At 37.8% G+C, this 24985-nt stretch overlaps 1 protein-coding gene across 9 annotated transcripts in view; it reads left to right on the top strand.

The window, feature by feature from the left end:
* ARHGAP24 (Rho GTPase activating protein 24) overlaps nt 1–24985 on the top strand; it is a 516404-nt gene that overhangs the window by 451325 nt on the left and 40094 nt on the right. For 8 of the 9 annotated variants that reach the window (XM_047855838.1, XM_047855840.1, XM_047855837.1 and 5 more), the window contains one exon: nt 15371–15578. In XM_047855838.1, the coding sequence (XP_047711794.1) occupies nt 15371–15578 (208 nt within the window). Of the gene's footprint in view, nt 1–2678; nt 2837–15370; nt 15579–24985 lie in introns of those variants that run through there. The other variant, XM_047855841.1, reaches the window with a different exon arrangement.

Raw genomic sequence — 24985 nt, 5'->3', positions numbered from 1 at the left:
AAAATAGGAGACACCCAAGGAGATTGCCAAACTTTCAATCTCTTAGAAATGAAAAACTATTATGTGAAAATCATGGCTTTGGAACTACAGGTCTTTTCTTTTTATTTAATAAAGAAAACCTAAAACAGATAATCAGATAAGAGAAGGGAACCAATGGAAATGGGAGTGAACATTCACTTAACAACCTAACCTGATAACAAAATTCAGTATTGAATCTAGACACTTCAGCTTTGTGTTATCTGCTTAAAACCAATTGTAAACAGTTGCTTCCCCATTGATAACGCTGAGAGGCATATGGTTTCTGCCTAAAAGTTAAATCCAAAAGTTAGGATGTTGAAACATTTATTTAGCTTTGGGAAAGTTTAGGGGTTTTGTTTCGCTTGTTTGTTTACTTTTTTTACAGTTTTGTTGTTGTTGTTGTTGTTGTTGTTTTACAATTATTTTCCATTGTTTTGGGGGTAATATATATGGAAGTACCAAGCGCAGGATCTAGGAAGAGTGTGAATCCACTGAGTGTTCATTAGGTCTGAGTGGTTTGCCTAAATTTAGCTACTAACAAAATTAGGTTCCTCCTGTATTTCTGTCTCCTTACAAAAAAAGTCAAGTCAGAGACCCATCGATGCAGTAAAAGTCCTGAATGTGAATAATCCACATGATGAATAACTGGCATGCAGTCAAGCAGGGGTTAATAGGAGACAATGTGGTCTTGCCTCTGACATAGACAGCTGTGTGATCTTGGATAAGGGGTATTTACCCCGGACTTTCAGTTTCCTTGTTTGTGAAATAAGAAAATTGGACAAAACCATTTTAACTGCAGTTCGTTCCAGCTCCAGAGTCCTGGGGTTACATGTGTTCCCTCCATGCCAGTACTCAGGTCAGTGAAGTTTGCGGCTGGAGAGGTGTTTCCCAGTCTGGCATTGTCACTGTCTTGTTTATATTGAGTTACACTGTGTGCTTCCTTATTTTTCTAGTAGCATGCAGTGACGCTGAAGGGAAAAACAAGTGTGAAACATAGGAAAGAAATAACTACTAATGATTCCTTCACTGACAAACCATAACCAATCTGGGCATGCTGGTCAGAGTAATGATTTTTCTAAAGGGAGTACCTTTGTAGTACCCTCAGTTTTGTAGTGTTCCTGTCAAATGGCTAGAAAGGCATGCAGAGACCTTTGGGGGTCAGTTGGGGTTAAAGCACTAGCATTCCACATCTGCTCATGGAACAGCCAGGTGGATGAATGATTAACTCAGTGAGTAAATTGTTCAGTGGGTGGGATTGAGAGTCTGGGTAGACATGTGGTCTGGGGTGGAGAGGGTGCATGCCAAGAGCAGAGGAGAAAGTTGAAAACAGGATTGGTTTTCAAACTGTAACCAGAGAAATATATGTATGTATAAATATGTATAAACACACACACATGAGTTGAGTTGACTTGTTTTATGATAATTGTACCTGCAAGTTCTCTGTTACCAGATTGAGAATATTTTTCTATTTCAGACACACACGTATGTACCAGTACAGACACATATGTTTTAGTGATATGCACATTTAAATCAGCACTCACAAATAGATTCAGTCGGAAAATCTCTGAAAAAGTCTTGTATAGGAAGAGAATAAATGCAGGAAGGAGGGGGAGCAAGTTCACCCCCTTGGGGTTGGTTTGGTGCTGTTTGATTTCTGGAGGGGCTGAGGCAGCCAGCTCTCAAGGAGCTGCACAGACAAGGGCAGAGAAGTCAATACCAAGTCAGATGAAGAAGAAAGGGGTTCACAGGCTGTGTGGCATTCTCCCTCCTCCCCTCATACTGTTGTGACTGCACCTGCTGCATGTGACCAGCGGGCACTGAAGGCGGTCGCAGCCACGGTGACGGAGGCAGCCGAGGCTGTGCCAGCTCCCGCCCAGCCCTCATTCAGAAAAGGGGAGACGGAGCAGGAGGAGGGGGAGGAAAGGCTCCCTGCAGAGCTGCCTCCACCACGGATCCGAGGAGGCTGCTTGGAATGGGCACTCAACTGTCCTGACGTGGCGATTCCCTCGGGAGCCCTGGGAGTTTGAAGACAGACGGGAAAAGGGAGAAGCCTGCAGAGAGCATCAAAGGATGAGGGGTGCTGTAAAAGGAACAGGGGAGTCCTTTGAAAAGAACCTATCATGCACTGAAATGCTTTCTGGAGAAGGTGCCATTATTTGCTTCCCCTTTTGCTCAGATGAAAGGAGCCAGCAAGGACCGTCCTGAAGTATTCCTTAGGGGCCTTTTTGTCATTGTTCCTTTTATTCCCCTTGCACACGACTATTTGCTGACCTTTCCAGAGGAATCTCAGTCCCCTCAGTTCCAGCTGAGAAGACAGTTCTTAATAAAAAAAAAATTAAAAAAAACAAAAAACAAAAACAACAAAACAAAACAAAACAATTCCTGCTGTTTGAATGGAAGGTGCGGCTGGCTGCCGTTCTTTTTGCTGTGACATTTTGGAATGTCTGGAGAAACTTAAAGCAAAACACCCAAATCTTAAAGCTCCTTGGATTAGGCAAGAGAAAAGGAAGTTTTTGCCAAAAGAGAAGTAAATGAGAGGTGGTAACTTATCCCTGATCTGGGACCTGGACGATCAAAGCCTTCAAGTTCTAGGAATCAGCACTTCAGCCCTAACAAATAAACATGAGAAGGAGTGGCCGTGGGGTATCACACAGAGGCAGGTTTTAAAGGAAGCCTGGAACTGATTCAGAACTTCGGGCCTGTATGATGCCTGAAGACCGAAATACTGGGGGACGCCCCTCAGGTGCCTTAGCGTCAACTCCGTTCATTCCTAAAACTACATACAGAAGAATCAAACGGTGTTTTAGTTTTCGGAAAGGTAGGTAGATGATCTGTTAATGTCCATTTAAAAAATATACAAATACTCTCTGGTGCTTTAAGGTCAGTTTATGTTCAGATAAAATGGGACTTTGAAAACCAAGAGCTTAGAACTGTACAGGAGTGATTTATCTGTGTCTCTGCTTGTCTATATTTGTTTTTCAAGGTTCGTATTGATCTGTTTATGACGGTGAATGGGCCAGATAGGTGGGGCTTAAAGAATGATAGTCCTATAGGGATCACCTTGACTGATGGAAAACCAAGCAAGCCTGCCTGGTCATTCTGAGAGGAGGGGCCAAGGCTACCATGGGCTGTTCTCAGCCCCAAACCAAGCAGCCATGTTGTTACTTCTTGAAATCGGTCCCTCTCAGGCCCTTGTTCTCTACTCCCATCACATTGCTTTGGTTCTGGCTGCCTGTGCTTGCCTCACCTCCCCTGCTGAGAAAATTGTGATAATCAGATGATCTGTAGTGACCCCTTTTCAGGAGCCTTTCAACCATATTGACTAACACTGATTAGAAATAGGAGTCACCTTGACTTTCCAAATATATCAAAAGGCAGCATTGGGAGAGGCCAAAGATAGGAGCTATCAGGTACAAGAAGTGGGAAAATATTTAACAATTTCTGATCAATAAAAGAGGCTAAGAATTTCAGAATTGATTTGTGCAGAGGGAGTTAAAGAGTACTCATAGGTAAAATAAAATGCTTTTAGAAAATATTTCTGCATCAAAATAGTTTTAAATGACCTTTTGCTTTAAAAGTGGAATAATTAAATGAGGTGATTATTTAAACTGAAATAGGTAATTATAATTTAATGTCATATATAGTAAGCTAATAATTTAATCAGGAGCAGACATGAGTAACATCTAAAGTTCTTTCTCCCTTTTTTCTTTGATCTGCTACCTATTAACCCTTTCTACTTACTAACCAACAAAAGAGAGAAGAAAACAAAGTAAGAAAAAAACCATTGTATAAAGCAAAATATAGCAGGAACTTTTAAGATTAAACCTTGTTCTTTCTGAGTCCTTCCCTTTGAGCACTTGAGATCTGCCTATGATCATTATCATACATTATTAGCAAGGAATTCAGGTATTCATTTATATTCCTCTCTCATCCACAAAGGTAATTAAGGGAGAGATACTTGTCTCATATTTTATAGATCTATAGAGATTTCAAGGTTACTGTTAAGACTGCATCATTGACAGAGAATTTGATAACAATAGAAACTGAGAAAAGCTAGGGAGTAATTGCTTAAGGACATGTTCTCGTTTTCTAGCTCTTCCTGCTCTCAGCAACTAAATTGAGTTTATCCAAACTCACAGAGAAAGTCTACTTTTCCAGCCTATTGCTGCTCATTTGTAACATGAGATGTTCTGGGGGCAATTAATATATCTTTGAAGCACATGGCAAGATGTTTTTGACCTTTCTCCACCTCCTCTCCAATAGTGGAGTATAGCCTATCTTCAAGGATCCTGACTAAGACTGCTGATCATGCCCTCTTCCCAACAAGGGAAGGCATTGCCTGCAAAGAGAATCCCCATGGGCTGGCAAATGGCACCCACAGGAGTGGGTTCTATCTATCTGTCATCTCCTGTGGGTTAATTTTAAACTATTGTACTTTTCTATGCAAAGTCTTAGTAACCTGAGGAATGTTTAGCATGTGAGTCAAGGATTAACAGATTTCTAATTTACAAAACTGTATTCTGGTTTCTGTCAGAACCATAAAGGAGGGGAGGAACAGGAAGCATCAAGCCGTTTTAAGTTTCCTTCCCTTTTAGCCAGAGCCAGCGGCACACCAGCCTCTTGTTCCCTGGCTGCAGGACGACAATTATGCAGAGAGGCTCTGGGAGAGAAGCTGCTTCTGTGTGTGCAGCACTAATCACTCCAGCCTGCAGTGGCGTGACTCACTGGGGGGGGGGGGGGGGGGGGGGGGGGAGGGAGGGGTTTACATTTTTGTTTAAGGTCCTGCATGGAAAAGAATGAACTTTTCTTTCAATCCTGGGTCCCTAAACCATGCTACCTTAAGAAGAGAGTGTTCTTTTGTGCTTTGTTTAATCCCCTGGGCACTCAAGTAGTTGGAGAAGTGGACCTGTTTCTGCGTTCCTCAACCAAGCCTGTTGGAGAGCATCAGCTTAAGTTATTTCAATGAAAGTAAAAGGGGGAGTGCATGATTCATGGAAAAGCACCCAGAAGCAAAGAATGCTGATGTGTCTGCTTTTCCTGACCCACATTTAAAGCATATTTTTTTTACCGTTGTCAGGGGTAAGCCAACAGCAGAGAAGACTCGCAGCTTTATAAATGCCCTTGAATGAAGTGTGGAGTTGAGTTAAAGTTTCCAGAGGCCTGGTGATAATGGAGCCTGCATGCTGGGCAGGCTGTAACTAAATTCTCAAGGTTGCTTTCTCTTCCAGACCCCTTTGGTCCCTTACTGTCCTTTTCATCTCTCCATTCCTTTGTCTGGGTACTAATAAAGATCACTGAAAATGCTTTCCCAGTGGTTTTAAAAATGTAGGAACTGATAAACATCTATTAGGCAGGATGCTGGGGGGATAGCAGTGCTTTGGATTTATGTTCTGGAGAGATAATGGTTACAATGTATTTTTATCCTGTCGATTTTGAAACTATGTATGTAATTTTTTTTTACCTCTGTAAGACTAATGTGTGATATGCAAAGCAGCGTAAGCAACCTTTTGATTACCGACTACTTTGGTTCCTGAATGTTAGTGTTAATTTCTAGTCACAATAGGGCAGCTAGCTAGTTTAAGGATGTTATGCTCATGGGACACACTGAAGGAAACTAACTATATCTTGTTTTTGTTTGTGTGTTTGATTTCCTGAGTTGCTCTGTCTTAGAGATAAGTTATCATTAATTATCTAGAGCTTTCCCCTACACCGTAACCAGTCACTGGTCATGAAACTGTTGCTTCTTCCTTCTTCATAGACTTCCAGCTCCTTTTATGTTTCCATCATCTGAGTTCTCTGTGCCTTTATTGCTTCATGCACACAACTTATTTCAACCTAAGAAGTGGCTCTTCAAGACAGCATCCATCCTCACTTGTTTCCAACCTAATGTTCTTCACAAATTCCTACAACACACAGGCTATTGGTAAAGCATTGACCAGTTGGTATTCCTGAAATAGAGAGAGCAGGAGAAGACAGAGAGAAAATTCCAGGCAGGCTCTGCACTGATAGTGCACAGCCTGATGCAGGGCTTGAACTCATGAACCATGAGATCATGACCTCAGCCGAGACCAAGAGTCAGACACTTAACCAACTAAGGCACCCAGGCACCCCTCAAACATTTTGATGAGTCCCTATTGCTCCCAGGAGGAACTCCTAACTGTTTCGTGTAATTATCAAGGCCTTATAACCACATCCATCTATTCCCTGGAGAATAAACTCCCAATTCCCCAGACTGTCCCACTCTTTCTTCCTAAACATATATCCTGTGCCAGGCCTTTGCTTTTTTTTCATTATACTATGACACTCTCTCTCTCTGCTGTCTGTTCAAACTTTGTACTTCCTTCTAGACATTGCTGGGTCTTATTTCTTCATCAAGCCTTCTTTATTGACCCAAGCCTTCTGTGTAGCCTGTATATTTCTTAAATGCTGCCACCTGACTGCCTTATCTTCCTAGCCATCTTGAAGTGCTTTATACACATTTAGGGGTGCCTGGGTGGCTCAGTCAGTTAAGCATCCAACTCTTGATTTCAGCTCAGGTCATGATCTCACAGTTCGTGGGTTTGAGCCTGCATCAGGCTCTGTGCTGATATCATGGACCCTGCTTGGGATTCTCTCTCTCTGCCCCTCCCCTGCTTATGCTCTCTTTCTCTCAAAATAATAAGTGAATATTTTTTTAAAGTGCTTTATACACATTAGTGGTAAAAGATAGATGATAAATAGATGATAGAGATAGAGATAGATGGAGATAGAGCTACACATAGACATAGACATAGACATAGATTTGTTTACTTCTTCCCAGAGTAAAGAATGGCAATAGGCCTATTCAATTAAGGATTCAAGGTTTCTTGCAAATTGGTGAAGTACAGTATTATTATGTATCTTTTCCTACAGGTCCATGAGCAATAATGAATTAAAATAGGCTGTCTTTGTCATGGTTATGAATAAAACCAACGTTTTCTTTGAAGTTTATTGTATGTTGTATATATTGTAATCTCATTTATGGAAATTGATTTGTCCAAGAGAATGCCGCTATCTAAATCTATATAATTTTAAATGGTGCTATGAATGAGTTAGCTCATTAATTCATAATATCAAAATTTTATGGAGCATGTACCAAGTTATTCTGGAGTTGAGTAGGCAAAAAGGTTGCCTTGAATCTATGAGTTCACATACTCCTTGGAGATAAAGGAACATAAATAATTACTCTGTGATAAGCACTACAACAAATCGTACATAAAGGCTGAGGAGTTCATGAACAAAAGACTGATCATGGTCTTATCTGGAATGGCAGTAATTCATCTGCACTATATAAAATCAGATTTAATAATTTAGATAGAAATCAGATTGAGACATTTTCTCCATATTATCCTAAGAGAGTGGTCAGTATGCCTATGGGAAAAAAAAACCCGACTACATTGAATTAATGTAACATAGTGTAAAAGGAAGACTTTTAGAATGGTACAGACCTGTGTTTGTATCCCTAGACCTGCCACTTTTTAGATGCGTGTCCTCAGGTCACCTAGCATCTCTGAATCAGTTTGTAGAAGGGAAGTATCCTTACAGAATATGTGTGAGTGGTCAAATAAGAAAATACATGTAAATTGCATGTCTTGGTCTACTGGTGTGAGATCTAGGCCACTGGGCCACTATGCTGACATTATTACACTTCTTAGGTTTTCTAAGTCTTTCTTTTTCCCCTTCCTTCTCCACTCTGACTACAAAAAGAGTCATGATTCTATGGGACACCTGGGTGGCTCAGTTGGTTAATCATTCGACTTCAGCTTAGGTCATGATCTCAGGATTTGTGAGTTGAGCCCCGCATCAGGCTCTATGCTGACAGCTCAGAGCCTGGAACCTGCTTTGGATTCTGTGTCTCCCTATCTCTCTGTCCCTCCCCTGCTAACGCTCTGTCTCTGTCTGTCTCTCAAAAATGAATAAACGTTAAAAAAATTTAAAAAAAATTGTACCAAACATTCGCTGGTTATTATAGACTCAGACCTCCTTGGATTACAAGTTTACTATCCATATAAGATTTTTTGGTTACTTAGAAAGTGTTGGCGACAGACTGAAGTAAACTTTGGCTCTTTGTTTCTTAGTTCTGGACTAAATTGGATGTCTTTTATTTTGATTGTGTATAAATGACTTACCTCATTAATTCATAATATCAAAATTTTATGGAGCATGTACCAAGTGATTCTGGAGTTGAGTAGGCAGAGTTGTGTGTCCCCTCTAAATTCCTGTGTTGAAAACCAAATGCCTAAGGTGATGGTATTAGGAAGTGATTTGGTCGTGAGAGTGGAACTCTTATGAATAGGATCAGTGCCTTGCTTGGTAAAAGGGCTCCAGAGAGCTCTTTCACTCCTTCCTATGCTGTCACTTGAGAATGCAACCAGAAATGGATAGTTTGCAACCCAGAAGAGGGCTGTCCCCAGAACCCAACTGTACTGGTCTGATCTCAGACTTCCAGCCTCCAGAACTGTGAGAAATAAATTTCGGTTGTGTAAAAACTACTCAGACAGTATATAAGCTACTGACTGTTCTGTAACAGCAGCCTGACTGCACTAAGACACACAGACAAACTCTCTTGTTTATGTCCCTGGAACTTAATACCAAAGTGGGTAAGGATTGAGGGCTCCATAAATGTCTGTGAAATTAATGTGTGCATTAAAACAAAACACTTGCTCAGTGATGGAAATGAGTGAATAATTCCAATGTAAAATGACATTCATCAGTAATTCTCAGGCTATGGCACTGATATCTATAAAATCCTGAAAACAAAACAAAATAAAAAAGCTGTGGTGTGCTGATGAAAAGCCAGAAGTTAAACAACTTTTCGGTTATTACTCAAATTCCCTGCTGTCAGTGATTTTTTCCGATTTCCACCCTTTTCTTCCTAGAGATAATTAAGCCATATAGAGAAGTTGCTTTTACTTATCCTTCTGCTTACTGCAATCCTGCTGCAGAATAAGTCTTGGTATCACCAGGTGTATAACAATTTTCATTTAAAAGTGAACATTCAACCATGATATATAGACAAATCAAAATAAAAGTCATTCAATTTAGTCCAGAACTGAGAAACAAAGACAGCCAAAGTTTACCTCAGTCTGTTGCCAATACCTTCGAAGTAATCAAAAAATCTTACATGGATAGAAAACTTGTAATCCAAGGAGGTCCGAATGTATAATAACCAGTGAATGTTTGGTAGAATATTGAGTCTTTTTGTAGTCAGAGTGGAGAAGGAAGGGAAAAAAGAAAGGTTTACAGAATAAGTTTCCCTAGGCTGACTCATGATGGCAAAATCTACCTTCCGTAAGGATGCCTGAAGATATGATAAGTTATATTGCATTTAGGAAACAGCTAATAGTCCAGCATGTTGTTTGTGAGCAAGCAGTAGAAATGAAGGTGGATATGGCCAGTGTCTGTCACACAGTGGGTGCTACCTAAACATTTGTTGATTGAATGGTGGATAAAGAAGCAGAGTTCAGACTGTGGAGACTTGGTATTTCATGGAAAAGAGTTTGGTTGGCCAATGGGCACCAAGGGAAGACATAGAGCAAAGAAATGTCATGATCCAATTTAAATGTTATGAAGCTCATCATGACAGCACTTGCCTGAAATGAGTACACTGCTCTTTGAACTCAATTAAGAAATATTAAAGATCTGGCCTAAAGTAGTGGCAGTGAGTTTGGAAGGGACCCATGTGGTGATTCAATTGGGATCAGGAAGGAAGGAGGAATCTAGGTTGACTCTCAGATGGAACTTCAAATGTTTGGGGGGATAACTGGAACTGATAACCAAAATCAGGATTAAAGGAAATAGAGCAGGTTTTCAAGAAAAGGTGACTTTGTTTAAGAAATTCTGAGTTTGAGGATGTTTTGAGATACTCATGTTGAGGTATCTCATGGGCACTTAGAAATCCAATGCTAAGGGTCACAAGAGCAGCCCAAATTGACATACAAATCTGGGAATAATTGATAGACAGTGAGATTAAATGTCAAGCAAAGAAGTTTTGTCAAATAGAGAAAAATAGGGCTGAGGACAGAATCCAGAGGACAAATAGATTTATGATAAGTGTGTAGCAAGTAGCATAGTCAAGAAGGAGATTGATAAGAGTATTCTGGAAGGCAAGAGTTATGTAACACATGAGAAGAATAAGAGAAGAGTGGCATTGACCATTTTAAAGGAAGTGAGGCATAAAGTAATATAAAAAATAAATTTGGCTTTCAGTGCTTTGGCAACTAGAAAGTTGTTGGTGACTATATAAAAAGCTCTTTTAGTAGAATGACAATGTCAGAGTCCAAATTGCAATAGGTTGGCAAAAAGATAGAAAGTGACGAAATGGAGCCAGAGTTACAACCTAAGTGGGAATCAAGGAGCAAAAATAATAAATTATTGCAAGGTACAGAAGGTCCAAGAAGGTTTGGCCTTGTGTTTGCCTATTCATTTTTAAGATGAGTGGAATTTGAATATATGTACCTTATCACACTCAGTAACTTCACAAGCTGCCTCTAGATAAAGAGTATATATATCACACATAAAGGAGGAACCTCACACATCCTGAAGGAGATTTAGATCTCTCTCTCTCTCTCTCTCTCTCTCTCTCTCTCTCTCTCCTCTCTCTCTTTCTCTCTCCAGTTGGAACAGCTTCTCACAGGTGTAATAAAATCACCTGTGTAATTTACTTTCTCAGTCCAGTGAAAAGTCACCTCCTTGGTGATGCTTCATGACACCATCAATGTATTTCCAAGAGAAGTACACATGATGTACCTTTGTCACCCAGAAATTCCAGGGATGGTTTTGTCAGGGACTGCAAAACCTTCTTAGGAATTTAAATGAACATAGCTAGAACTGTTTGCATGACTCAAAAAACAAGGTATATTTCTGTTAATCATCTACTAGTCAATGTGTCCTTTTCCCCGTGCTGCTAGTTGGAGATAGTCTTGTGACCTTTGTGCTGTCTTGTTAATCTTAAAATTTGAAGTTTCGCTGTTTCTTCAATAAAAGTCTTAAACAAAACAGCTTAAAAAATGTTCTCTAACTTTCCACACAAAACAACATGCTCATAGACAACATTGATTTACATCTACCACTGTAAGACAGATGTTTGGGACATTCTATTTTCAATGCCACAAAATGGGAATCATATGTCTATTATAACCATTTCCTAATTCTTTGCAACACCAGATTTATAGCAGAAAACGATTGTTTTTCCACAGAAATCTCTGAGTATATGTATCTATCATTTATATGCTTTAACTCTTTTGCATATTATATTGCTAAATAGTCTTAGATCTCTACATAGAGGAAATAATTTCCTTGGACAGAACGCACAAGATGTTCAGAGTTTTCTCCTCCATTTTTTTTTCCTGACCTTCTTCAAAATTTGCATTTTTCTCAGCAGAAATCACTCCTCCTTGTGTGATGACAGAAATTTAGGTCAGAAAGCTGGTAAATAGCAAGATTTTTCCTCAATAACTCATTTTTCAGCTATTATACACGCAGTGCAGTATTGTGTAATATATACAGAATGGCTCTGAAATCCAACAGCCTTGAAGAAATCTTGGTTCCATAATTTTTTACTAGCTATGTAACATTCAGCAAATTACTTAACCTTTCTGTGCTTCAGTCCTTTCCTTGGTAAAATAGTGGTGCCCACCTCAGAGTGCTGTGAGCTTTTTAAATGAGAGAAATACTGGTAAACCACTTGTACCCATGCCTGGAATACATAAGTACATCTTAGCTGTTAGAACTCTCTATGGCACAGAAAAGGTACTCTATTTTATTCATTTTTAGAATTTACTAATATTTTAAATTACTAGAAAATGAAGACATATGATAATTGTGATTAAATAAAGAGGAAGAAGACTAGTATTCGGGAATGAGTGAAGGTTTAAGGCTGAATAAATCTGAATATGGACTTTCATTGTGACACTTGGTGTTGTGTAACTAACCTTGGGCTATTTGTTTAATCCCCAATTTCCTCATGTATAAAATAGTTACCTTACATATTTATTATTAAAATAAGAGAATATATGTCAAAGACTTAGTATGTAATAAGTACTAAATAAATGGAAAGATGTTAGGGCTTTTGGCATTAAGTTTCTTGCTATACTTCTTAAGTATATGCTTACCACAAATGCAAGTCTGTATGTATAAAAAAAGAGAGAGAGAGAGAAAGAGAGAGGGAAAGGGAGGGAGAAAGAGAAAAAGAACAGAAGGAAAGGAAGGAAGGAAGGAAGGAAGGAAGGAAACAAAGAAAGAGAGAGAAAAAGAAAGAAAGAAAGAAAGAAAGAAAGAGAAGAAAGAAAAGAGAAAGAGAGAGAATAGCTATAAAGCAAAGCTTACTGCTTTATCTCGTTCCTAAGTTGTTAGGGAAAAAATAAACCCTGAAAATTTTAAGAAGAGAGTGTTGACTGTTTTTTATTACTGTATGAAACAAAATATTGGAAGTTTGTTCTCATTTGTAGCACACATAGATGTTGAATTGTAACATCTTTAGTAGATTTTCTGCTGGATTTAGAGAGAAACTTTAGATAATATATTTATCAATTTAAAACAATGAGTGAAAAACTACAGATGCATAAGATGTATTCCCAGATGTCAACATTGTTATTTTTAAAACTGAACTTTTAGTGCCTTTAAAAGGCTATTTTCTGAACTTCCCAGCCAAATAAGCATCAAAGAACTCCACAGAAAAAGAGTCAGTATTCTCCGTTCATAACCAATTTAATAGCCAGTCTTCAAACTTTGTTATTAAAATGCTAAAATACCTTCAAAATCATTATTATCACTTCATGAGCTAGAATTCACAATGATGTAAGTAACAGAAAACTCAGCTAACAGTGATTAAACATGCATTTTTCTCACATTAAAAAAATCATAAAGAAGATGCTTCTGTTATTGGGTCAGTGGTTCAATGATTTCATCCCTCTTGTCTCTGAATCTTTCAACCTTTCCCTCATGAATGATTATCTAATGATCAAAAGATGACTCTTAGATTAGTAAAGAGCATGTTCAAGTTCATGATAGGAAAAAGGAGTGATTGGCAATTCCAGCTGTCTCTTTCATCAAACAACAGCAGCAACAACAAAAACAACAACAAAGCCTTCCTAGAGACTCTGAAGCCTTCTTAAAAAGTGGGAGAGGTATTTAATTTTCCATCCCCTAAAATAGAAATGACAAGAGAAAATGGGGGTATGAATGTCTGTTGAGTTAACAAACAATGTTTGACACACCATTGAGAAGCTGCTTGTTCGAAAGTCTGCAGTCGACTAGATAGAACCGTTACCTACATTAATTTTCCTGCCCTTAGAAGATGCCATTTTCTAATTTTGCTTTCAATGTATTTGAATTTTAATATCAGTTCAGTCAACCTTTTTTCCTAAAAGGAAATTAATTCCATTAATGCTAGATCTGATATCAGGTGTTGAATAGTTTGGTTTGTTGTTGTGTTATTGTTTCTAGCAGGGCTGAAAATATTCTCTTTGGTAGCAGTGTTTATTGCTTGGCATGTGATGGTTTTGCACTGCTGAATCCATACATAAATTATTTTACAGATAGGGAGGTAAAACATGTGTTCTTATTGCCAAATTCTTAGCCTAATGTTTTCAAAATAATTCTCCAAGTGTTCTGGAGTCTCACATAATTTCAACATGCAACACTAATTTTTCTTTCCCTTTTATGAAATCAGTAGACCATTAAAACTATTTAGTGATATTCATCCCATCTGGGAACATTGGAGTGACATTTGCTTTGGCTTTTCCTACATTTTTTTTTCATAGGTTGATCATTTTTGCCAAGCTACCACCTTATGTTAATATATTTTAGAGGCATTGTTTTTCTTTCTCTTTCTCTTTCTCTTTTTCTCTTTCTCTTTCTTTCTCTTTCTCTTTCTCTTTCTCTTTCTCTTTCTCTTTCTCTTTCTCTTTCCCTCCCTTTCTCTTTTGAGAAGAACCAATACAATGTCATTCTTTTTTGGAAAGAAGAAAAGTTTACAGCACATTTTGAGTAAATTAGTGTAAAGAAAGGCTCAGTGGGCTAACTGGTAGAACACCAGCTTATAATGGAGTCCACAGCTAGGGCATCACTGGGTCTCACCTTTGTGCAACTTGACCCAGATGATAGCACTGTTGTCCTCTTCGCACATACAGCCCACTATTTGATTATTGGTGACAGAAGGAACAATATTAGGGTCTTCCTTGGTGCCCAACACGGTCTTTGGGGCTAGTATATTTTATGGGTCCAGTCCCCTCCATGCAACCAACATGGCCTCCCATTTCCAGCCCAGTCACCTGTTCATCATCAGTAGGAACACCACTTCCAGATGCCTTGGAACACACAACAGTGACTCCATTGGGACTGTGGGCCCTGAGGGCCTGCAGGAACAGCGCTCCAACTCCATGACTTAATCCTGAAGTGATCACACCAACTACAAATAGCTAGAGGAATTGTTTCTTAATCAGTGGGGTAGCAAGGGTAAATCATAGATGTTCAGCTCCAAATGCATGCAGCAAGGAATTCATCCCTTGTGGTTATTTTAAAATCAGTAATAAAATTGATCAAAATTGGCCTGCTTTTTATTACCACCATGTGTTGGCAGTTCTGGACAATGTGTGATGAAATATTCCTTCCTATCTGTTAGGGTAAACCACCATGATCCCACCTCCTCACTTCTGGTATGCACTGCTTCATAGTTTAGATTTTTCCCTTTCAAATAAATTAACAGTTTAAGGTTTTAAAAGGCAAACAATGCCTGAAATATTTTATGTGGATGAAAATTCTGGGCGTTTTTTCCTGGCTTTATCATCTTGATTATAATCATGGCATCATCACTTGATTGAAAACAAAAGGTGAACAAATAAATGAATAATATTTAAATTAAATGAAAACTGGATGTAAAGTTACAACTGTAACAACAGTAGAATTTGACTATTCTCTGCAGAATATTTCTGCTTTTCAATACAATTCCTTTTCCAAAATAGAAGAAAAAGAAAAGAAAACCCAAAACTAAAGTTATATTTATTGCAGTGTTTCTTACATCCAAGTGGATATCTCCAACTTTATATTTCTATTTGGTTTGGGGGTTAAATATGGAATATAGGGGGAAAGAACAGCATACAACAAATCCTTTCCATTTGAAGAATTGTATATAATGGATTTGATTCTGTAAAAATGTGAAGTACCAATTGTTACATGCTTGCCAGCATTTCAATCTTTGTTTTTCCTTAACATTGAGGGTTTTTTGTTTTTTGGGGTTTTTTTTGTTTTGTTTTGTTTTGTGTTTTGTTTTTTTGTTTTCAGGTAACAAAATGAAATGATTCTTCACATTCATTGTAATCCTTTATTCCTCCAGGCATTTTTGGACAGAAACTTGAAGACACTGTCCGTTATGAGAAGAGATATGGGAACCGTCTGGCTCCAATGTTGGTGGAGCAGTGTGTGGACTTTATCCGACAAAGGGGGCTGAAGGAAGAGGGTCTGTTCCGACTGCCAGGCCAGGCTAACCTCGTTAAGGAGCTCCAGGATGCCTTTGACTGTGGAGAGAAGCCATCATTTGACAGGTAGCTTTCAAGATTTTCCTAATCATCCTTCACTGAGAAATCCAAACCGAACAGAAGAGATGCAATGAGCTGAGAGGATATAACCTTAATGGATGTTGTAATAGTTTAGAATATGGATTTTATAGCCACACAAGGGTCGATTGTTTTTATTAATTTACAGAGTCAAAAATTTGACACTTTAGATGTCTTTCTCTTCCATACTTTTTGTCCCCCTTAAAACATTATTTATTCTTTTCCTTTGGAACTAAATTAACACTCTATTAAGCTTTTGCATCAGAAAAGTGAATTTTTAAAATAGGAGTCTTTCCTGTTCAGTGTCTTCCTAATTCTCTCAGCTAAGAGATATTAAAAGTATTAATAAGCAGAGATCGGGATATTAGCAATGTAGTTACAATAACTGTTTTTAATAATAATGAAAGCATCATATTTTTAAATATATAGCTCCACCTTAATCTAGAATAGATTTATAAGGAAACAAGAAACATATAGCATGATGAAATTCAGGAAATAATGAAAGTTCCAGAAAAGAAAATATAAAGCATCCATAACTCCACTAAGAATTAAACACTTATGATAATATTTTATAAATTACCTCCTTCTCTTCACTTTTTTTAATTTAGTAGAAAATAATATTTTTTCTCCTAATATTATTAATGTAGTATAGTATAGCTGATATTTTCATATTAATATTTGAAATATCCCCAACATTCTAGTATAGTTTAACCTAATGTTTGATGATTGGCAACCTCTATAAGCATAATTTTTCACATCTAATATTTCATTCTACATGTATATTATTCATAATTATTTCAACAATTTGGATATTTATATGATCACTTTTATCACTTATATCACTTATATTTATATTATAAATAGTGTTGTAGGGGGTATACATTCACGTTAGTATTTTCTATATTTTAATAATTTCCTCAGGGGAGGTTCTCAGTATTAGACTTTGTGGATAAGAACAGTCATATTATTTGAAAACTGACAATTGCATACTATTATTTCTTTGAAATCATAGAATTAGCACATGGATAGAGCCAGATCTACAGAACAAGTAGACCAGAAGACACTTGAATACATGATATGAGACAAAGGGAGCATTATTGGAAATATGGGCTTTTGCTAATAATCTAAGAAATGCACATTAAATCATTTAATGTCCTCCCACTAATCACATTAACAAAATCTTGAACAATGATAATACTCAGTACTGGCAAGGTATGTTAAGGTAGGCACTCTGATGGCAAGAGAGCAAATTGTTGTAGTCTTTCTAAAGAAATTTGATGATATATTTCAAGACCGTTTTAGCAAGATATTCTAGTCTTAGAAAAAAATCAGATCTGTGGAAAAAAACAAGTATAAAGTTGCTTATTACAATTTTTATAATAGTAAAAAATGAACACCAATCTATTATCTCCAGAAGTAGAGTATGGTCAATTAAATAATACTGCATTAATATAACAAAATGTTATACAATTATGAAAGTTTTAGAAAAATGCTAATTATAAAATAATAAGTGGAAATGATAAATGGAAAAATAAGACAGGATCAATTAATTGATTAAAATCCTACCTGTTTACAGAAGTATTACAATTTATAGACATTCATAAATTATCTCTGAGAGATAAAAATTAAATGTGGAGGCAAATAAATGCATTCAAAACCAAAATCAGAGAACAAATTTCAAGAATACAGATATACTTTTGGCAGGGGTGCCCAATGTCTTATTCTATACTTTGAAAAACAACACTAAATAATAGTTGCAAATTCAAGTCTATTCACAGGATATACACAATGGTTTATCTAGAAGAAATGTAATTTTTTAGCTTCAAAATTAAAAGAAATTTGTCAGTGGGATCCTCATAATAAAATATCATATAATGGGATAAATAAAACCTTTTACCATAAACTTCATGTGACATTGATAAATTTCAATGGCTTTTTCTTATATATGGCCAAAAACCACAGATGACATTATAGAAAACTATATTTACTAAAAATTATTTTGCTATAGGCATTTATGCTTTTGGTTCTTATAACAAGATTCTCACTAATAAGAAAGAATGAAAGGATATTTTATAAATTTTAGGATACCTGTAAGAAAAGGTATGCTCTGTGAGCAATTATCTCCAAATCAGGTTCTTAATTATCTCCAAATCAGGTTCTTAATAGCTGAGCTGACAGTGAAATATTGTGCAATCTTTATGTAAAATATTATCTCACTTATAAAAAGTATTTTTTGTATAAAATGCACTAATGCATAAACAGACTGATGAAAATGTGACAAAAGATGAGCATTGATTTTGTGGGATAATGACTTTTTTAAAAATATTGTGATTCCAGTAAGCACCGTTTTACAATCAGAAATTTAACCTGAACGGTCTTTTAATTACCTGTCGATATCATGCTGCATAAAAATGTCCTTAACTTTTAACTTCTAAAGAGTAATTATGGAAGCTACCTGTCAACTAGAAAAGCTATAGAAGAGAATTGCATAGAGTATTTCAATGTTAGCACAATACGGTAATGTTGCTAGCATCCTAGGAGGAAAAGGAGAGTGTCATTCATTTGCTCAGTCATTCAGTGTTTCTGGTTTCTACACTTGTGTAACAAACCACCCCCAAACTTTGTGACTTAAGTAATAACAGCTGGTTATTGCTCATGGTTCTGTACTTTGGGCAGGAGTTGGCCAGGATGTGCTCATTTTTCCTGCACATGATGTTGATTCATGGAGATCAGTTAGGTCCGAAGGATATAAGATGGTTCTACTCAGATGTGCAGAGCCTTGTCTGACATGGCTAACATGGCTGAAGTCCACTTGGGCCTTTCTCTCTCCCTCTATCTCTCTCTGTAAATCTCACATCTATTATTAGAGCTGCTCTTTATATGTATGGCCTTTACCTCTAGCCGATTAGTCAGACCTATTGACATGATACCTCAGGGTTCCAAGAAAATAAAAATGGCAGTTTGTAAGCCTCACAAGGGCTGAGTCCATAGGACACTGTGTGACTTCTGGTGTAGTCTCTTGGTCAAAGCGAGTCACAAAACAGGCCAGCCTACATTTGAGGAGAAGGAAAATAAACACCATTTGATGGAAAGAGGGGTAAGCACATACAGAGAAGGAAGGATTTGTAGGAGGCTATTTTGAGAGAAAAATCACTATAGCTTTAAAGTCTTGAGGGATACCTGGGTGGCTCAGTCCATTAAGCGTCTGACTGGCTCAGGTCATGATCTCATGGTTCGTGAGTTTGAGCCCCTCATCGGGCTCTGTAATGACAGCTCGGAGCCTGGAGCCTGCTTGGGATTCTATGTCTCCCTCTCTCTCAGCCTCTCCCCTGCCAGTGCTCTCTCTTGCTCTCTCTCTCTCACTCTCTCTCTCTCTCTCTCAAGAATAAAGATTAAAATTTAACAAAATCTTGAAATCAAGTGGAACAAATCCCCTAATTTTGTTCTTTTTCAAATTTGTTTTGCCTATTCTAGGTCATTTACATCTTCATTTTAAAAAGATAAAGAAATTTAGCATATGCTTGTCAATGTCTACAAAAAAAAGTATGTTAGGATTTTGACTGAAATTTTATTGAATCCAGAAATCAACTGGGAGAAAATTGACATCTTAAAACTATGAAATCTTCTAATCCATAAAAATGGCCAATCTCTCCATTTCATTAGGACTTTTTGTATTTCAGCAACATTTTGTATTTTTTGATGTAAGATCTTGCTCCATTTAGTTAAATTTATCCTCAAGTGTTTGCTATTTTTAGATGCTCCTGTAAATAGTATTGTTTTTAATATTTAATTTTATAATTGCTCACTGCTAGATTATCCAAATACAATTGATTTTTTTATGTATAGATTTTTGTCCTACCAACTTGGCAAGTTCATTTATTAGCACTAGCAGGATTTTTGTAGATCGCTTAGGATTTTCTACATACATAATCGTATTGACTGTACATAATGAGAGTTTTATTTCTTCCTTTGCAATATGTAGGCCTTGTATTTCTTTTTCTCACCTGCTTGTACTTGCTAAGAATTCATCTACCATAATAGTAGGTATACATACTCTTCTTGTATGTAGACGGAAGTTTTCAGTCTTTCACTACTATGTGTGATGGTAGCTATAGGTTTTTTTCCTGATGACCTTTATGAAGTTAGAAAATGTCCTTTTATTTTCACTTTGGCTACAATTTTAATAACAAATGAGGATCATATTTTATAAAATCCATTTATTACAGAAATTATCTGATTCTTCCCTTTTGTTATGTTAATGTCCTGAATTACATTAATCTATTTTTGAATGTTAAACCAACTTTACATTGCTAGGATAAGCCACATTTGGTTATGATGCATTACCCTTTTTATATATTGCTGTATCTGACTTGCAAATAATTTGTTAAGGATTTGAGGACCTATATTCATCAAGGGTTTTGACCTGTAGATTTCTTATAGTATCTTTGACTAGTTTTGTTATCGGAGAAATTCTGGTCCCCATATTAGTTGGAAAGTGTCCCCCCTACCTCTATTTTCTGAAAGAGTATGTGTGTTTTGTATTATTCCCTCCATAAATATTTGGTAAAATTTACCAGTGATGTCATCTAGTCCTGACGTTGTCTTTGTGGGGAAGTTTTTAGAGATGGCTTTTCTTGGGGTGACTGGATGGCTCAGTCGATTAAGCGTCCAACTTTGGCTCAGGTCATGATGTCACAGTTTGTGAATTCGAGGCCTGTGTCAGGCTTTGTGCTGACAGCTCAAAGCCTGGAGCCTGCTTCAGATTTCATATCTCTCTCTCTCTGCCCCTTCCACCCCTCTCCCCTCCCCCCACCCCTGCTCACACTCTGCCTCTCAAAAATAAATAAACATTAAAAAAATTAAAAAAAAAAAAAGAGATGGGGGCACCTGGGTGGCTCAGTCAGTTGAGCCCCTGACTTCAGTTCAGGTAATGATCTCACAGCTTGTGGGTTCCAGCCCCACATCAGACTCTGCTGACAGCTCAGAGCCTGGAGCCTGCTTTGGATTCTGTGTCTCTTTCTCTCTCTGCCCCTCCCCCCACTTGTGCACTGTCTCACTCTGTCTCTCAAAGATAAGTAAATGTAAAAAAAAAAAAAGAGAGAGAGAGAGAGAGATGACTTCTAATTCTTGTGCCAGTTTTGGTGATTTGTCTCTTTCATGACATTTTCCCATTCCATATAACTTTTCAAATTTATTGTCATGAAGCTGTTTATAATATTCCTCTTTTAATAATGTCTGTAGGCTTTTTAGTAAAGTGTTCTCTTTTACTTCTGATATTAGCAATTTGTTACATCTTTTTCTCTTATTCAGTCTATCTAGAAGTTATCAATTTCGTTAAACCTTAAAAAGAACTAGTTTTAGTGTCGTTGATTTTCTCTCTTTTTAAAAATTTTTCTCTTATACTCTGTTATCCTTGATAGTTGTTCTTTCCCTGGTAGTTGTTCTGTGTTTAGCCCTATAGCGTGTTACTTTCTGCAGGCTCATGTTGGTATTCAGATGAAGACAGAAGACCTATATGTAGATTTCAAGAAGTCATTTTGTGCAAAGCTCCCTCCTCTCTAGTAGTCTACATCACAAAGCTGCTTCAAGCCCTCCAAACTGTATTCTCTGTCTCCTCTCTAGTAGTCTACATCACAAAGCTGCTTCAAGCCCTCCAAACTGTATTCTCTGTCTTCTTAGCTCAGTGAGACTGCTGTTTTCTATTTAGGGTTCCCATCCCTGTCCCAGGCTCTGGTAAATGACAATGTGCAAGGCTGGAATAATTGTAACACTTACCTCATTTGATTCCATACTCTCAAGGGTCACATTTTTGTACAATTGTCCAGTATCTTAAAAACAGTTGTTTCATATAATCTAGGGTTTTTCTCATTTTTTAAATACTTTTTAAATGTTTATTTGTTTTTGAGAGACAGAAAGAGACAGAGCACAAGCAGGGTAGGGCCAGAGAGGGGGGGGAACACAGAATCCTAAGCAGGCTCAAGGCTCCGAGCCATCAGTACAGAGCCCAACGCAGGGCTCAAACTCACAAACCGCAAGATCATGACCTGAGCCAAAGTTGGACGCTCAAAGGACTGAGCCACTGAGGCGCCCCTAGTTTTCTCATTTTTAATAGCAGATATGGTATCTGTTTACTCTGTGAGGACTGTGAGCAGATTCTCATCCATAGCAGTTCTGAAATCCTGCTGGACAAATGTTGTCAGGGCCCCTCCTCTGGGGGGGGGGGGGGTGGGAAATGGGCCTCAGTTAGGGTTTGGTTCTCTAACATTTGGCTCCTCTCTATTCTTTGGGCTTCCCTCTAGACCCCTGGTTCTGCTCCATGAGACTTCTTTTATTTTTTTTCTTCACCCCAACCCCAACAAGAAATGGCTCATTTTTCTAATTAAGTGGTTTCTTAGCCTGCTTCCTGCCCATAAAAGTTGGGGTCTCAAAGCCTCTTTTCCTTTTGAACTGATACTGTCCCTTTTATTCCAAGTTGCCATAGTTCCTTTAAAAACCTTGGAAGTGTCCAATTATAATCTTCTCACTCAAACAAAGTCACACCCATAAGTGCATTTGTGTTAGGTCCTGCAATATTGCGTCTGTGAGTCAGAGTGCTATGGAACAATCTTAAGATTCTTTCTAAATCCTTTTGTATTGCTGAGAGAATCTGTGAGGTGCTACCCTAAGTCTTTCAGAGAAGTTCTAACCAGGAGTCTTACATTCACACCATCAGTGGGTCTTTACCTTCAGGTCATGTTATTATGGCAGCACTCTGGATTTTATCTTTGCTCTGTGGCTGTTTCTTACTTTAATACTATTTTACCAGCCGGAGACACTAACCCAGGGCCACTATAGTTTCTTCAAATCCTCCTTCAGAGTTCAACAGTTTCTAATTAGCTTCATCAGGAACATTTTCTATATTTTGAGTTTCTATATTCTGTATTCCGTGTCTTACAAATTTTTCCACCACTGCTTAATAAGCTTTTATTTTTCTTTAGCTTCTAAGAGCAATTTTCTCATTTCAAGTTCCCATCATCTAATAGTCCCCTTGCAACTGTCCAGACACTGCCTGGGCAAAGCCAATGCCATACAATTAGAGTTTTGTTGCATCTGCACCCAATTTCTGGATCCAGTGACTGTTTCAGGTATAGCAAACCAGTCTCAACTTTTTGGTTTAAAACAGTAGCAACCTTTTAGATTCTTCATGTGGGGAGTGTTGGCAGAGGCACGGTAACAGTTGCCATGACCTCCTGTAGGTGCAGTATCCAAGTGTGGTGTCTAGGTTGGGCTGGCTGAAATGGCTGATGGTGAGTTGAGCTTCTCTTTCTCTTTGCAGTCATGCATCCTACAGAGCTTCTCTCTTTGACCAATTATTAGAACCTTTTACACAGTAGCCCACGACTAAAAGACAATAAGAGTGGAAGCTATCAGGGCCCTTGAAGGGTGAGGCCCAGAACTGGCACGATGTCACATCCACTGAATACTACTGGTCAAAAGTAAATCATAAGGCCAGTTCAGATCAAAAGAGATTAAAAATTGGTTCTACTTCTTGATGGAAGGAGTTACATGAATGTTATAGGGATGAGACAAATTATTGACAGTTACCTTTGTCAATCTGACAGTCCATCTCATTCATTCATTCAACAAATAATTTTGGAGAATTTAGTATGTCTTAGACCCTGTTCTATGTAAAAAAGACAAAGTCAATTCTCTTCTGGGTTTGTATCACTAGTGGTGGGGAGATGAACAGTAAGCAGTCCATATGTAAATAATTTCAAAGAATGTTAAAGTTGAGCTGCTAGTACGTTGAGTGAAGTGGTGGAAACACACGTCTCCTTCCTGGGAATATAACTTTTAGGTTTAACTTGAATGACAGGAAGAAGTTTGCCATATCTCACTGAGGAGAGCATCTGTTGGGATGAGCACTGGGTATTGTATGGAAACCAATTTGACAATAAATTTCATATTAAAAAAAAAAGAAGTTTGCCATATCTGAGATATGGTAGAGGCACACTGTAGGTAGAATGTCAAGTACAAAGGCCTTGAGATGAGCATAGCTTAGCTTAGACCATAAAGAAGGATATTGTGGCTAGAGTACAGTGAGTGACAAGTACAATTTTTGGAGATGAGCTGGAAGAGATGGATCTTTGTAGTCCAGTAGATTATGAGAAGGAATTTAATTTCTTTTTCAAGTGAAATGGAAATCCATTGAAATATTTTAACAAGTAAATGGAATAATTTTCTTTACATGTTAAAAAATGCCCACTCTTTAAAGGAAAACAAGGGATTTTTTAAATTTTTATTTATTTATTTATTTTTACTCTACTTACAGAGCACTCTGACACCAAATGTATAGGCTTTCCACAGCAAGAAATTCTCTAATTCTTGGTGAACACCCACAGGGTGTCCTACAATTTAATTAAGTTCTGATATTAGCTGTCCAGTTATTGCAGACTCCACAGGTTAAGGGCTCAGTTTCACAAGGCTGCCCTCTCCCCACTCCCATTTCAAATGCCAATCACAAGTGCCAGGTTGGCACCTGTACTTCTAATCAACCAGCTGTAAAATGGAGATTCCTTGGACTTCATAATTTGCTGGAAGAGCTCGCACAACTCAGGGTAACAGTTTATTTACTGGATTACCAGTTTATTTTAAAAGGATACAATTTAGGAACAGCCAGATGGAATAGATCTGTTTAGGAACAGATGCATAGGGCAGTATGGTAAAGGGTGCAGTTTCCATGGCTTTGTCAGGCATGCTGCCTCCCTCCCAGCACAAGGATGTGTTCACTTAGCCCACAAGCTTTCCAAACCTCTTAGTTAGGAAATTTTTATGGAGGTTTCATTGCATAGTCATGACTGATTAAATCTTTGGCCATTGGGGATTGAACTGAGTGTCTAGTTCCCTCTTCCCTCAGTTCCTTCTTCCCTCCCCAGAGATTGAGGAGTAAAAGTTCCAACACCCTAATTACAAGGTTGCTTCCTCTGGCAACCAGCCCTACCCATCTTAGGGGCTTCCCAAAAGTGACCTCATTAACATAAACTCCAGTGTGGTTGAAAGGACCTTGTTATTTTATTTTTTTAATGTTTATTTTTGAGAGAGAGCATACATGGAGGAGGAGCAGAAAAAGAGAGGGACAGAGGATGTGAAGCTGGCTGTGTGTTGACAGCAGTGAGCCCCATGCAGGACTCCAACTGTGAGATCATCATCTGAGCTGAAATCAAGAGTCAGAGGCTCAATGGACTGAGCCACCCCAGTGGCCCGAAAAAGGCTACTTATGAATAAGGAAGACTTTTCTTTCATCTTCTTCGATAGAACTACTTCAGGAATTAGGGATAAAAACCAAATATTATAACAAAAGATGTTTCTATTACTTTGTACCATTAGGGAATTACAAAGGTTTTAGGAGTTCTGGC

Source organism: Prionailurus viverrinus, chromosome B1 (assembly GCF_022837055.1).
Source record: "Prionailurus viverrinus isolate Anna chromosome B1, UM_Priviv_1.0, whole genome shotgun sequence".
In the NCBI taxonomy this organism is placed as follows: Eukaryota; Metazoa; Chordata; class Mammalia; order Carnivora; family Felidae; genus Prionailurus; species Prionailurus viverrinus.
This window is presented reverse-complemented; position numbering and strand designations above follow the sequence as displayed.